This window comes from Anser cygnoides, chromosome 2, assembly GCF_040182565.1.
Source record: "Anser cygnoides isolate HZ-2024a breed goose chromosome 2, Taihu_goose_T2T_genome, whole genome shotgun sequence".
Classification (NCBI taxonomy): domain Eukaryota; kingdom Metazoa; phylum Chordata; class Aves; order Anseriformes; family Anatidae; genus Anser; species Anser cygnoides.
The window spans coordinates 147,175,812-147,192,500 of NC_089874.1; the positions used below are offsets into that span (position 1 = coordinate 147,175,812).

Here is a 16,689-nt window from a genome sequence, read left to right on the forward strand (position 1 = left end):
GCCCTGCTGAGAGCACAGCCTGTGTGAGGTCAACCTTGTCACCCAGCTTGTATCCCTCAAAGAGCAATCCTGTTTCTGGTAATCCTTGATATATGGCACTAGCTACTACAGTGAATTATTTACAAGTTTTACTAAAATTTGTTTGCATAATATGCAAGGGGTGTCATTAGATGACTCTATCTGGCTTTTTCAAAACTGGTGATTTATGTGATGTTTTATCAGTTCAAAACATACTTTCCATTTATTTAACTTAAAAGTGAAATTTCTTATCATAAGTGCTTATTTCTCAAGCTGAGCACCCAGAAATTTTTTTAAAGTGTTATTGATATGCATCTTCAAAAAACTTGTTTGAAAGCATCTAGTAACATATAAAAACTTTTTGAAAGGCAGAACATTTATAAAAATGGAACAGGACTTCTACCTGAAAATACAACACTTTCACTCAATAGAAGTCAGAACTATTAGCTAATTTCCAAAATAAGGTGTATCCAAAGTGGCAATTTAAAATCAATCATATAAAAACAAACCCTGCTTTTTTTTTTTTTTTTGAACTAAATGTATAAACATGAAAGATATAGTACACAGAAGTGTCACAAAGATGCACAGGGAAGACAAGAATAAAAATAGACAGTGACATGCTACAAGTAGACTAACAGGAATGAAATTTGCTGAAAGTTTATTTCAAATACAAGAAGTAATACTATTTTTTCTGCTAACCGACTTTTTTGTGGGTGCTACAGAAATATGATTTATAGAACGATATATATATATTTGTCTTCACAGCTTTATTCTAGATTTTCTGTATTTATAGTTTGAGGCAAATATCTAGCACATTAAATATGCTTGATCAAGCATATACAATAAAATAATACATGAAAATATAATATTGACTGTACACTTTCTTTAATGGCCATATCTTATATGCTTCTCTTCCATTTGTGGATGGTTTAGCTGCCATTAAGTGCCATCTAAACTACATAACACTGTTAAGCAATTTCTGAAGACAGTCAATAACTGCAAAATTCAACAAGATTCAATTCTGAGGAGAAAAATTAAAGGATATACAAAGCTGGATGAAGATGGAGTCAGAGGTCATGAGCTTCACAAACCGCCCAGCTGGGAAACTTCTTTATGTCATACAGAAACCATTTTCAGTGAACAAATTGTAGTAGAAACCAATGTCTGAGACCATTTTTTAGCTGTCCTGTTATGTACTTTGCAGATGGATGTGTATAATCCCCTGAGAATATTTTAGTCTTTAAGGTGATGGTGAGTTGATTACATTTTTATAAATGTCAATAGATCGACTGTCATGCTAGAAAGTTTCCACAAGAATCTGTATATCATTGAAACTCTACTTAAGTAAAAACCTTTTGCAAAAAGAAAAGTTCATGAAACATTACCTTACTCCTTCCTACAGTAATCTGAGAAAATAAACATCACCATGAAAGATTTAGTAGAGCTTGCATAATTCACTATTACTTTCTTAAATTAAAACCCAATACTCCAGTCTCACACAAATGTATACTATTTTTTTTCCCTGCACCCACACACAGGCAAGATCTCGCAAGTCTCATGAAAGAATCTATTTCAAGACTTGTACGGAAACTTAATTGCATTTTCCTTTTTAAGTGCTGATTTATTCGACTTCTACAGAATTCTTATCTATTTCTTTGCCATAATGTAGTGGCATTCTAAGTGCACAATACCAAAACTTTTGAGCATTGAGACTTCCTTGACTTTGCTTGCAATATATCAAAAATAAAATTTAAAAAAAAAAAAAAATAAAAAGCATCCTAAAACTTCAGATTTGAAGGCTAAGTTTAATGTAAAAGGAATCCTGAATACATATATAAATATATGTAGATAGATATTTATATATATATATATGTATTTTTGTACAGATAGGTGTACATAGAAGTGAACATATGCAGCCACACAAATACATTCTTTGTGGTTTGAACAAGTTATACAAAGATTTTCTGCCTTTGCAAGGTGTTACTTTCCTCTTCCTCACACCCTTCTAGCTTTCTTCACCTGTTTTCTCTAATGCTCATTAATTCTATAACTCTGTAAGAACTGTAATTCCTAATATTAATGACTGTTTTATTCTATTGCACTTGTACAGAATGTTGTTCACGTGTTCCCTGGGATTACAGTTTACAGTATATTCACCAGATGAAGTCCTGACTGACAATGAGGGTCTTACTTTTTGGACTCTTGCACGTGATCAAATCTCCCTGCAAACTTCATTTTTTGAGGAGTGGGCATAAAGGAGGAAAACCACATGTACTCGTGTCTTCTTCTTGTGGAAGACAACTCTCAAAGTTATGGGTACCCTCTTTCCTGCAGCTGGTATTAGAATTGCACACAAACACATGAAGCAGGAAGTACAAAGGGAAATATAGAAATACAAAGAAAACAAACTTCATTACAAATATATTTCCCCATATCTGCTGGGTGTTATTCATTTGACAAACGGAATTTGCAACCTGCACAGATATGCGTCAAAGAATTTTACAGTTCTAATTCTCCTCTAGTAATTTATTACATTATCTTTGTAGTGTACAGGTGCTGGACTGTTAGTCTATGACCCATCAAGCTCTTGATTTTTCAAATATTTTTTTCACTGTTGTGATCCCCTCGTGTTAGAAGTTTCTTATAAACAATAACAAAAAAATATATCTTTCTGCTTTAAAAGACGTTGTGTTTTTCAAATCCCTCTTGAAAGCCTTCTATTGCAAAAAATACAAAAGTTCTACAACTCAGGGTGGTCATGCACCCTGAGATGCACTGTTTCATCCTCATTTTATGTTCATTCATACATGTATGTTTTTTATTTCATTGCATTACTGAGACAAGAGATTTTATGAGGGCTAATGTTTTTAACACTTATTTTAAATGTAATTAAAACACAACATATACCTTTAAAGTCATTTGTCATTGATTAAAGAAAAGTTGCACCTTAAAATCTAAATAACAAATAATTAATAATATAAAGGCATTAGTTTTAACTATTTTCTCAGATATTTTTTAACATATGAATACAAGTTACATTTCAATAATGTTTATTATTTACCTTGTCCTAAAATTTGCAGGATGAGGATGCCCATCATATAATGACAAATAATCATATTCTTCTTCAAGAGCAAAAGACTGAAAGACAATCTGTATTCTGTTTCTTTCTTCTGCTATTATAACCCACGTACAATTTGCACCATTTGGATATCCATATGGGAAGCCAGGGCTTTCTATAGTGCCATTCAGTCCTTTTAAAGTTCCACCACAGGTATAAATAAATCCTAAAACAAACAAGCAAGGAAACAGAAGTTAGCAAAATGGGTTTGGTTTGGTTTTGTTTTAATATCAATCTTCAATAAAATGTCATTTCAATTCACAATTTCACATTTATCAAAATACTTCTCACCAAGCTCTGACTTAAGAAAGGTAGAGCCCATGATTTAATATAAATCCTGGCCACTTAATTGAAAACCACCCCAACAAATGTGTTTTCCACACTGTTTATATAAAGACATATGGTAGCATCTTTGCAAATAAATATATACAGACGTAAAAGACTATATTTGCTCATCTATGAGAAAAACTATTTGCATCAATTCCTTTTTTATTTTTTTTTGTAAAAAGGAAGAGAAACTCCATAGCAGTTAATGAGTCCTATTCTTTTCATGCAGTTCTGCTACGGATTATATCCATAAACCTTTTGCTGCTCCTCCCCAGATTTTGGGACTGGAAGAGGCTGAAAGGCTATTTATGAATTCTGTGGCTGGTGTGTTGCAATAGATGGTTACAGGCTCTTCAAGAGGGACAGGCAGAGTAGGCGAGGTGGCGGGGTGGCAATGAATGTGAAGCATGGGCTGGACTGTGTGGAACTTCAAGCTGGCGATGGCGAAGTTGAGAGCCTCTGGATAAGGATTAAGGGATGAACAAATAAAGGGGATGTCATTGTGGGAGCCTATTACAGACCACCTGGCCAGGACGACAACGCCGATGAATTATTCTTTGCAGAACTAAGAGATGCCTCAAGATCAACTCCCCTTGTCCTATTGGGGGATTTCAACTTGCCAGACGTCAACTGGGATCACCACACGGCTGACACGAGCAAGTACAGGAGGTTCATAAAGCACCTAGATGATAACTTCTTGGTGCAGGTGCTAGAGAGCCAACTAGGAAAGGTGCCCTCCTAGATCTGTTGCTGGAGAACAGAGAGGGTCTTGTGGGAGACGTGGCAATTGGCAGCCGTCTCGGTCATAGTGACCATGAAGTGGTTGAGTTTAGAATTTATGGTGACAGAAGGAAAACTGCCACCAAAACTTCAGCCCTGGATATGGGCAAACCAGACTTCAGGCTGCTCAGGGAACTAGTCAGCAAGGTCCCCTGGGAAACTGCTTTTGAAGGCATTGGCGTCCATCAGTGCTGGTCAGTCTTTAAGCACTGCCTCCTAAAAGCACATGATCAGGTGATTCCAAAATATCGGAGGTGAGGCAAGCGGGGCAGAAGGCCGGACTGGCTGACCAGAGGATCTTCTACTGGAGCTTAGGCGAAAAAGAAAGTGTACAGCTGCTGGAAGGAGGGTCAGGTGACGAGGAAGGAATACAGGGATGCTGTTTATGTTTGTAGGGAGAAAATTTGTGTGGCCAAAGCCCAACTAGAGTTGAAGCTGGCCATGTCTGTGGGAGACAATAAAAAAGTTTTTTTTAGATATGTGAACAGAAAAAGGAGAACCAAAGAAAACATAGGTCTGCTACTAGATGGGGAGGGTCTCCTCACAGACAATGACACAGGCAAAGCAGAGACGTTTAACACCTTCTTCGCCTCTGACTTCAACACTGATGATGGGCTTCGGGACCCAGGGTGCCCTGAGCTGGAGGACCATGATGGTGGGAATGACAGACTCCCAACCGACCCTGAACGTGTGCAGGATTTGCTGCTCCACCTGGATCCATACAAGTCCATGGGTCCGGATGGGATTCACCCCAGGGTGCTTAAAGAGCTGGCTGACGTCATCGCGGGACCTCTCTCAATTATTTTTCAACGATCTTGGGAATCTGGAGAGGTCCCATTGGACTGGAAGCTGGCAAATGTTGTGCCAATTTTCAAGAAGGGTAAGAAAGAAGACCCTAGCAATTACAGGCCTGTCAGTCTCACGTCAGTGCCTGGTAAAATTATGGAGAGGATGATCCTTGAAGTTATTGAAGCGCACCTGGGGGACAAGGCAGTCATTGGTCCCAGCCAACATGCGTTCATGAGGGGTAGGTCCTTCCTAACAAATTTGATTTCTTTTTATGATAAGATCACCCATCCAGTTGATCAAGGGAAACCAGCTGATGTGATCTTTTTGGGTTTCAGCAAAGCTTTTGACATGGTTTCCCATAGGATCCTACTGGACAAAATGGCCAGCATACAACTTAACAAAAACATCATACAATCGGTAATTGGCTGATGGGCAGGGCTCAAAGGGTTGTGGTAAATGGGGCCACATCTGGCTGGAGGATGGTCGCTAGTGGGGTCCCTCAAGGCTCCATTTTAGGGCCAGTCCTCTTCAATGTTTTTATAAATGATTTGGATGTAGGACTAGAAGGTGTTTTGAGCAAATTTGCCGACGACACCAAACTTGGAGGAGTTGTGGACTTGGATGAGGGTGGAAAGGCCTTGCAGAGAGATCTGGACAGATTGGAGAGCTGGGAGATCACCAACCACATGAAGTTTAACAAAAGCAAGTACCGGGTCCTGCACCTGGGACAGGGCGACCCTGGCTATAAGAACAGACTGGGCGACGAGACGCTGGAGAGCAGCCCCACAGACAGGGATCTGGGGGTTGTGGTTGACAGCAAGTTGAATATGAGCCAGCAGTGTGCCCTGGCAGCCAGGAGGGCCAACCGTATCCTGGGATACATCAAGCACGGCATTGCTAGTCAGTCGAGGGAAGTGGTTGTCCCGCTCTACTCTGCACCGGTGCAGCCTCACCTCGAGTACTCTGTGCAGTTCTGGGCACCACAGTACAAAAAGGACATTAAACTGTTGGAGAGTGTCCAGAGGAGGGCGACGACGATGGTGAAGGGCCTAGAGGGGAAGACATATGAGGAGCGGCTGAGGTCACTTGGCCTGTTCAGCCTGGAGAAGAGGAGGCTAAGGGGGGACCTCATCGCGGTCTACAACTTCCTCGCGAGGGGGAGTGGAGAGGCAGGTGACCTATTCTCCGTTATCACCAGTGATAGGACCCGCAGGAACGGTGTTAAGCTGAGGCAGGGGAAGTTTAGGCTAGACATCAGGAAGGGGTTCTTCACTGAGGGGGTGGTCGCACACTGGAACAGGCTCCCCAGGGAAGTAGTCACTGCACCAAGCCTGTCTGTATTTAAGAAGCAATTGGACTGTGCACTTAGTCACATGGTCTAAACTTTTGGGCAGACCTATGCAGTGCCAGGAGTGGGACTTGATGATCCTTATAGGTCCCTTCCAACATGGGATATTCTATGTTTTTTTTTTTTTCTTTTTCTTCTTCTTATTATTATGAGCAAGCTTTTTCAAAGCAATAATTCTTTTTTTTTAAACTGTGTGCTTAAAAGATCAAGATGAAATAGTCATCTGTTACATCTCTATGTTATCTCTTGTAAAAACAACTCCACTGTGTATTTGTAAAACCAGAAAGAACTTATTAAGCTTTAATATATCTAAATACAATATTAAGATGAACAGCTTGTATGTTGACATCCAAGTGGATCAAAAATGAAAGATGGATCTGACAATAGATCATCCTTAATATGACTATCCCCAAATGCCTGAAATAGCCTCCACATACAAAATGTGGGAGTATTGTAAAAAGATATGGAAATTATTATTATTATTATTATTATTATTATTATTATTATTATTATTATTATTATTATTATTATTATTATTGAGAGAAAATAATTTTTTTAGGAAAAAAGAGAAATCAATAATAATTATTTAAAAAATCCCTCCCTGTATCCTGGCAGGACATGTTTTTCTATACTTTTGCTCTAAGTTTCAGTTATAGCAGTTCCTAATTGCTTTCTCCAGGCTTTCTGCTCTTTGATCCCTTAAAAAATTAGATCATTTTTCCTGGTTTGCCTTTTGTGCCCCAGAAAATTCTCTTCCCTAAGTGCATTCAGAGCAGGTACCTTCCACTAACAGGAGAATTTCATTGAGAGAGGCAGCTGCTCAGCATGCTTTTTCAGAGAAAGATGATATCCATTTCATAACAAAATACAAACAAGATGTCGTCTCTCTATGTATATATTTGAGCTCATTAAATCATCTTCATTATGGCACATTCACAAGCATGTCTTCATGTTAAGCATTGAAATGTGCAGAGATCCTTATTCTGAAGTGTGAATTAGAAATCTCTTAAGATTATACACTTTGTATTGTAACACTCTAAAGTACATTTTTTTGATAACAGAAGAGGGACATGTACAATTTTATTTTTTTAATCTTAGCTTTTTCATATTTATCTCCAACAGTAAGAAAAGATTCCTCTTATGAAGTATGATTACTATTTTACAGTCAGTATATCATAGGTATGTAGGACAGAGGGAATGGAAAGTCCTCTTAGAGAGTAATTAAGGCTTTGTTTGCCTCATCTGACATGCATAACAAATTTTACCTTCTTCTGCAAATTAGCTTAGAGAATTCATTTTCATGTCAGTACCTATGATGACTTATTTGTTATTTTCATTGCTAGTAGTCTGTTTTATTTATCTCTTTCTGAATCTCTCCCTCATATACTATTTTAATTCTTCTTTATGTGTTATTATTTATTATTTAGGCTCAGTTTTTCTATTTAGCACCTTAGAAATCTTTTGGAATACAGTTTGTGCACAAGCCACTTTACAAAATTAAACTTATCATATGACCCTCATCATAGAAATCTAGTACATTCCCCCAAACACAGTCACTGGAATAAAACATTTAAAATAGCTAAGTAGTGTCTGTACATATATCTTTTTTTTTTTTTTTTCCTAGAAATCTCTTGCTGAGGTCTACTTCAAATAAATCTAAGATACACTTTAGAGAGAGAGAGACACTTGAAAATTATATAGCATGTGCTGATAATTTCTGTCCATCTCTCCAGACCAAGTATGGAAAGCACAGTGTGAACTTTGGCTCAGTGTTATAATGCAGTTCCATAATTCCAAACCTATGTCACTGCTGTCGTGTCTAAGTTGGAATATCAATTACACATATGTTACTTTGTTCATTCAATGTGAGGTATAACGAAAAACTCAAATACAGATTTTCTGTGACCAAAAAAAAAAAATCATATTTTTATCCAGAAAAAGAACAGTGTCTAGACGGGGGAAAAAAAAAAAAAAAAAAAAAGGTGATATACCTTCTACTAAGGAATATCATAATGGATCCAATAATTATTCCTGTCCACACATGCATGTGAAATATATACTTCCATAAGATATAAAACTTCCATTTGCTCCTTATGTTGCTTATCCAAATTATAACAAAAGAAAATTATTCATACATGGCAAGATGAAAAACTTGGAAATTTTTCAGTGATGACTAGTAGAATGTAACACAGCTATGCATGTATCAGAAGATACGTATTCAAATCCAAAAATGGAAAAAGCAATGAAGTTTGATTTTGATAGGTTTACTCTTTTTGCCAGTAAAACAAAAAACATGGCAAAAGAATCCATACAACATGCACTTTAGTCTCTACTTTCAAAGCAAATGCAAAGGCAAATTTCATGCTGAAATAACTGCTAATGCATACTGTGATCTTTTTCATCTAGATTTCATAGCTAACGTTTAGAACATGATTTACTTGCAAACTTGTTTTTCATTAAAGGGAAGGATTGATTCAAAGCACAAGATAAAGAATTTTGAAAAGATTGAAGTTACTATAGAAAAGAAAAATGCTTATTGAGTTAAGCGTGAAGATGCACAACTCCGTTGATAAAGCCCTCTTAATACCTGGTATGATTCAAAGTTTCCATTGTATTATTTCTTACAAGATGTTAAAATTCAGTTATTTAATTCTCATCTGTCTCATCTGTCTTAATGGGGGTAAATATTTATTGAAATCATAAAACATCACCCCTCTTCCTGATTTCAATCATGCTTTGGGTGATGGTGGAGTCACAATAAACATCAGTAACATCATTTTTTACCTCATGTATGTATTAAATTTTCATTTATTTCTACCAAGGCAAGTATCATAGAACCATAGAATAGCTTGGATTGGAAGGGACGTTAAAGATTAGGTCCACCTAATTCCAACCCCCCTGCCTAATTCCAACCGTCCCTGCCTATGCAGGGACGCCACCCACTAGATGAGGTTGCCCAGGGCCTCATCCAACCTGGCTTTGAACACCTTCATCCACAACTTCTCTGGGCAACCTATTGCCTCACCACCCTCTGAGTGAAGAATTTCCTCCTAATATCTAATCTAAATCTCCCATCTTTTAGATTTAAACCATTTCCCTCTTTCCCGTCATCATCTGACTGAGCAAAGAGTCGCTCTCCATCTTTTTTATAAACCCCCTCTAAGTACCAAAAAGCTGCAATAAGGTGACCCCGGAGACTTCTCTTCTGTAGGCTGAACATTCCCAGCTCTCTCAGACTTTCTTCATAGCAGAGGTGCTTCAGCCCTCTAATCAACTTCGTGGCCCTCCCGTGGACCCATTCTAACAAGTCAACATCCTTCTTGTTCTGGGGGTCCTAGACCTGAATGCAGTACTCCAAGTGGGGCCTCACAAGGGCAGAGTAGAGGGGGACAATCACCTCCCTTGACCTGCTGGCCACTCCTCTTTTGATGCAGCCCAGGATGCAGTTGGTCTTCTGGGCTGCAAGCAGGCACTGCTGGCTCATGCATGGCTCTGTCCATCAGAACCCCCAAGTCCTTCCCTGCAAGGCTGCTCTCAATGAGTTCTTCTCCCAGTCTGTACTCATGTCCGAGTTTGCCCCAAATCAGGTGCAGCACCTTGCACCTTGAATTGTTGAACCTCATTATGTTCCCATGGGCCCCCTTCTCAAGCTTTTCCAGGTCCCTTTGGATGGCATTCCTTCCTTCTGCAATATCAACTGCACCACTCCACTTAGTGTCATCTGCAAACTTTCTGAGAGTGCACTTGATCCCACTGTTATGTTGCTGATAAAGACCTTAGATAGCACTGGTCCCAAGACACAACCCGGAGGGACACCACTCATCACCAGCCTCCACCTGGACATAGAACTTTTGTCCACCTCTCTCTGGCTGTGGCCACCCAGCCAAATCTTTATACACCAAACAGTTCACCTTTCAAATCGAAGTTCACCTCTCCAAAGACAAAGACGTGTGGAACTTTGTCAAAGGCCTTACAGAATTCCAGGTAGATGACATTGGTCGGTCATCCCTTGTCATCTGATGGAGTCATTCCAACACTGAAAGCCAATCATTTTGGACAGGCACAATATGCCCTCAGTAAAGCCATGGTGGCTGTCTCAGATCAGCTACTTGTCTTGCATGTGCCTTGACGTTGCTTCCAGAAGGATCTGTCCCACGATCTTTCCAGGCACAGACTCCCTGGTCTGTAGTTCCTCAGGTTTTCCTTTCTACCATTTTTAAAAAACGTCAATGATGTTTTCCTTTTCCAGTCACCAGGAACTTTGCCTGACTGTCATTCCTTTTTTCCACATAAATACAAACATTCATTTCTCTTCTTTAATATTCTAGATTTAAGTTCTTCCTGCACTCCACTTTCTTCTCTGCCTCCCTCAAATGTCCTGCAGCTTTCATACTTTTTCTACAGCGCTTTCAGAGAAGGGATGACTTTTATTCTGAGGACACTCATTAGTGTCCATTCCCAACAGACTGCTATAACCTCCCAATACTTTCTGAGTTTCATTTTCTTCCATTTCAGGTTTGGTAGGTGCACATACATTTTTTCTTATTTCCTTGGTTTTATACTCTTTTCCACAATCTAGAGAAATTCTAGACATTTCTAAAAAAGCCTGATAAAGAGCACAAAAATCTTATGTTTTTGAAGTATACAATGTAAGAGCAACATTATAGTGCCTCTGAAAACCAGCTTTTATGAGTAACAAGAAATTTAGGACTTCCTAAGTTAACCAAATTGCCATTTCATTTCTATTTATTTTAAAGGGCATTTGCTTTCACAAATAAGGTAATTGAAGGCTTATTCTCTGCACAGTTCAATGGAAATGGTGCCAATATGTAGACACTAGAAAGTGTTCAGTAGAAGCTTGTTTTTAGACTCTTTCTTTATGTTTTACATCATTTTAAGGCTGGGAGAAGAGATAGATATAGTCCTTTGCAAATAATTGGATAAAATAGATTGTCTTGCCCTTGCATAAGCAAGTGCTTATAACAAAGAGCCAAAATGACTTTTTCAGTCATTTCATAGTGTTGGCTTATAACCAACCTTATAACCAACTCAGTGAAACTGGTACAAAATACCAGCCAAAAAATAAGCTATCACTGTCAACCGGTTATCACTGCATCTGAAGAACTTTAAGGAAGTACTGTTTTTCCATCAAAGAATAATTTCTTTTCTCTGTTACAGGCATCTTTTCTGAAAGAGGTTCAGAAACTTCTCAAAGTCTTCTACATGTCTCAGCTATGTAAGCTGGAAGAGGGACAACAGTTTCTGTCCCTTGTGTCAACGTTGAGCGTGCTTCTTCTTTCAACAAGAAACATGAGGTCTAGGAAACATCAGGACTGCTTATGCTCATCCTGAGGAGAAGGCGGCTTAAAATGGCAAGTAGTCAAAATAAACAACTGGAGGCCATTTAAAGAACCCATAACATTTTTGGTACATATATATGATTGTCATTAAAATTTACTTTAAGTATATGTTTCACATTCTACAACAGAAAATTGTGAGCCATTTCCTATAACTGAAAATGAAGAGGCTTTAACTTCAATAGTGTCACCAAACTTTGCTGAACTTTAAAAAGTAACATTTATCTACCACCCTATAAATCATCCAACAGATGAAGATGGTCACTTTCCTGAGAAAACACAAGATTTTTCCCTACCCTTAGGCACTGAGATACATTGGTTTGTTCATAACTCCTTGACAGGAGGTAACCTTGTATTTCTATTTTAAAAGCATTGCTACCAGTGCCATAGGATGAAAGTCTGGCTTCAGCAAGTCAGCTGATATACACTCAAGATTTTATCCACAGTATGAAATTAATTTTCTTTCTGAGGATATTTAATACTTCTTTCTAATTCCTCATGTAATATCTTTGAGGCCTTTTATACAGGAGATCTGCTGTTTCAGAGTAACTGCCTCCTTGCTCATGCAGCCAGAGAAGGGTAATCTCTCAGATGTAACAAACATCTGGGCAATTGAACTAAACATAAAAACGAGCAGACATTTGAAATCCCATCACAGAATGAATTAAAAATCCTCCCTGGGATTGAAAGCCTGCCATATTTAATACTCCTTGCACCTGCTTATTGCTGCCAAACTGCAGGGGAATCAGATTTCTTATGTTTGGGGAGATTGCAGATAAATACTAAAGGTGTTTGTTTAAGAATTTGGATCCAAATAATAAATTTCTGGTCTCAATGGTATTTTTATAGCCTTCTTCTCTCTCCTGGGTCTAAGGATATACGTTCTGAGCAATGACTTCATTTTAGGAGAACTAATCATGGAAAGTACCTTCATCAGTACTCTGACCCTCTGCTTTTTTTCTCCTATTCACTCTCCCTGTAATTCTTCACTTGAAAAGTCAAAAGTATCCAACATGCAAGCAGAAATTGATCCAGGACTCAGCTTCCTGGCATACCTAAAGAGGACACCTTATCAAAGTCATGCCTGGAAATAAATTCATACAGGTTTCATTTTTGATTACATGGAAAATTTAATCAATGGAAAAGATATAAACAGAGATTTCACTGTAAGGACCAGTTTTTGAAATAATTTTATTTAACTAGTACTTCCCTTACACTCTTACTTTTTTATTTTTTTCCAAAGCTAAACACATCTAAAGATTATGTAGTGTATGTAATTTGTTGCTTTTTTTTTTCATGTGTGATCTGAGAAAATGTTATCTTCATAATTAAGTCAGAATATTTTTAAAGTTAGTTTAGAACCATCACTTAACAAGACAAAATGGCATGACTTCCAGAATAATATGAACTGCTAACACCAATTTGGAGTATTTCTGTTACTTTCGGTATAACAACTTCTAATTCATATAGACTGACTACTTGAAGCGTAACATATCTTAGAAAAAGATGCCTTTTTGTTAAAATGTGCTGGTAAAAGTTGTCAAGTCTTTTTCATGTGAACTGCATGAACAAGTGTCAAGATACAACCACTGAAGGTCAACTTAAAAGTTCTGAAGTAGTTTATCATTTAGTTGAATCCATGCAACATATTACTTTTCAAGCTTCATTGCTATTGCATTTATTTCCTATTAAATTTGGAATATTGATAGAAAAAAAAAGATTTTGCTGCAAAGTGCAAGCCTGTGGGCATCTGGACTATAAGTAGATTATAGGGCTTGAAAAAAATTTGTATGTAAAAAATAAAGAATAAATTAAATTGTCTACAACAGAATAATTAATTAGCAATACTAAGAAATTTGTAAATATCAGAATTATTAAATAAATCAAGGAAAGCAGTTGTACAAGATATTTTAAGTGTTTGAATATAAGCAAATGCCCTCTTTAAAAACAGGTTATAACAAAATTCATTTCTGAAGAAACTGAGATACATTTAGTATTATACTTTTTAAATAAACTTAAAATGCCCAGAAACCACAATTACAGTTTTCATGCTACTTGTAATGTAACAGCAAAACAATCAGTGTTTACTTAAATTTAAAGACCATTGGCATGCAAAGTAAACCTCTGTCATTATATAACTGGTTCATTAAAATCTTGGATCTGCATTATGGACCCCTCTAATGAGATTTACACAGGTACTTAATATATCAAAGAAAAAAAATGTGCATTTACAGTACATTAAATATGGTAGTTTGAAATCCTACAGCAGTTTCAGATAAGTGACAGATTATTGCAAATCTGAGTAACCTGTTTAAAGTTAGTTAGAGAAAGGAAAACAAACACAGTTTCCCTAATCTTTCTAAAACATCGTAGATTTAGCTAAACTCAGAAGAGGAAGAAAAAGAAAGAAAGGGGAAAAAAAAAAAAAAAGCAGAATGGTGAAAAAATTTCAAATAAGTATTATGATAGGAAATAAACTTTATCAAACAAAATATGATGCTGGTCTGAAGTGACTTTAGCAAGATTAGAAATGAGTTTGAAGACTCAGTGCTTGAAGAATCAGGACAAAACTAACACTTTCTTTTCAGTATCTGCCGAGAAAAATTGAACATAAGAATGGCTATATAGTAGTATATTTACTATACACTACTGCAGACAATTTTCTTAGATTCTGTTACCTTCTTTCAGAAAAATAACAGACAACCTTCTATGACAGATTAGACTGCTTCAGATGTAAACAACCTCAGAAACATGGTTATTTAAATCAGTCTTCTCTGTGAATACCCACGGGGATTACCTTCAGAAGAAATATAATTTCTTAAGAGTGAATCAAAAGCCTCTTGCTTTAGACCACATGGAAATTCAGATCTTTGAAAGTGCTACAAACTCAGGAAGAAAACAAGAGAACTAACTGATGTTTCACACTTCTGAAAAATTACCATTCTCAATGAAAGATCCATAAAAAAATGATGCAAATAGTCACCTTGTGATGTCATTGCCATGAGATTTGGATTGTTATACCAAATGCAGAATCTATGCACTTAGGGCTGCAGAATTAAAGATGTTTTGAGAATTAAGGGAAGAAGCAGTTGGAAAAACAGCTATAGCCTTTGACCTACTCCAAACAAACAAACAAACAAACAAAAAATTCAATTAAATAGGAACCATTTTGAATTAAATAAGCAATATCTGATTCTTCCCCACAAAACAAAACACACCAAAAAAAAAAAAAATGCAAAATGTCCATTAAAAGCATTAGACCAGCCACAAAATTTAGTTAGCAAAAATCCTTTGAAGAACAGTCCACCTCTAAAAGTAATATATGGTGTAATATGATTTCCTCAAGAACTAGCACACAGATCTTTTTTAAAAGTAGAAATTAATTTCGTCACACAAACTTTCTAAAAAAGTAGTTTTAGACTGAAGCAGTCTTTTAATATATTAAAATTCCTTCTTCTCATCCAAAAATTTACAGATTTGTATTATTTTTTCAAATCATTTTTGTCTAAATGCAGAGTTAACTTTTCAGATACAGTCAGTTCTACCTACTTTCAAATTTTGAATAAACTCTCACAGTGCGTTTCTGAATTTGCAATAGGTGAAGATTTAAAAATCTTTACTATGTATTTCTAACTGTCATAAATGTTTTTTAATCATAACCCAGAATATAAATTTCAGTAGTCAAGTGAGTCAGTACAGACTGAGGCAAGATCAAAAATAAGTTACAAACTAGTATCCTTAGTCATTGAGATATCTCAGTTTGCAAGATTTTAAAATGAGATGTCAATTTACATCACTAAATCAATAACTTTACTATTGCTACTAATGTTTATATTATGTTTATATTATGCTAATTTCTACCAAATATTTCGGTATATATATATATATAGATATATCATGGAAGGGTTTGACTCTAAAATATGTGGTACTAAATAAAAGAAATAATTGGGTAGAAAGAAAAACAAAGAAAGTTTACATATCTATTCACTGGAAAATGCTGCATAGTCATGGGAATTTTCCTAGGAATGATGATAAAACTGATGGTAATTCTACTTTATAACAGGAAGAGTACAAACGCCTTTGAATTTCTTGCATTGATAGCTCTTGACTTAACCTCATTCTTTAGAATATTTAACAGAGGTAACTGTTAAAATATTATAGAGACAAGCAATATGATCAGGAGTTATTTCAGATTATGGCCCCACAACCACAAGAGGTGCTGCTATTACTGTAAAGTTTTATTCTGGTACATTTCCAGAGGCTTCCTTTTCCTTTCCATTTCCTTTGTTGTAGAGGTAGCCAGATGTCCAGAGGAGCCCAACATATTATGATAAAACTTTGGGATTTTATGAGAATAACTAGGTTTTAAACTTAAGCTGATGAGCAGATTCACTGGGCAGCCATCCTTGACAGTGAACCTTGGAGAGAGGCAAGGGAGGGCATATTAAATGATTCATCCATCCCAGATGATTTTGCTGTACAAAGCAAGGTAAAAATCAATCAAAGAATGAAAGAATCATGGAAACATAGAATGATAGAATGGCGTATGTTGGAAGAGACCTTAAAGATCACCTAGTTCCAACTCCCCTGCCAAGGACAGGGATGCCACCCACTACATCAGGTTGCCCAGGGCCACATGCAACCTGGCCTTGAACACCTCCAGGGACAGGGGCATCCACAGCTTCTCTGGGCAACCTGTTCCAGTGCCTCACTTTCCTCTGAGTGTAGAATTTCCTCCTAATATCTAATCTAAATCTCCTCTTTTACTTTAAAACCATTATCCCTTGTTTGATTAAGCAAGAAGTCACTCTCCATCTTTTTTATAAGCCTTCTTTAAGTACCAAAAAGCTGCAATAAGTTCTCCCTGGAGCCTTCTCTTCTCCAGGCTGAACATCTCAGACTTCCTTCATAGCAGAGGTACTCCAGCCGTCTCATCAACTTCGTGGTCCTTC

General features: G+C 36.9%; 1 protein-coding gene across 4 annotated transcripts in view; it reads right to left on the minus strand.

Moving 5' to 3' along the window:
• Positions 1 to 16,689, minus strand: part of CSMD3 (CUB and Sushi multiple domains 3) — a 712,079-nt gene that overhangs the window by 615,750 nt on the left and 79,640 nt on the right. For all 4 annotated transcript variants that reach the window (XM_066990669.1, XM_066990670.1, XM_066990673.1 and 1 more), the window contains exon 2: positions 3,080 to 3,302. In XM_066990669.1, the coding sequence (XP_066846770.1) occupies positions 3,080 to 3,302 (223 nt within the window). The remainder of the gene's footprint in view (positions 1 to 3,079; positions 3,303 to 16,689) is intronic.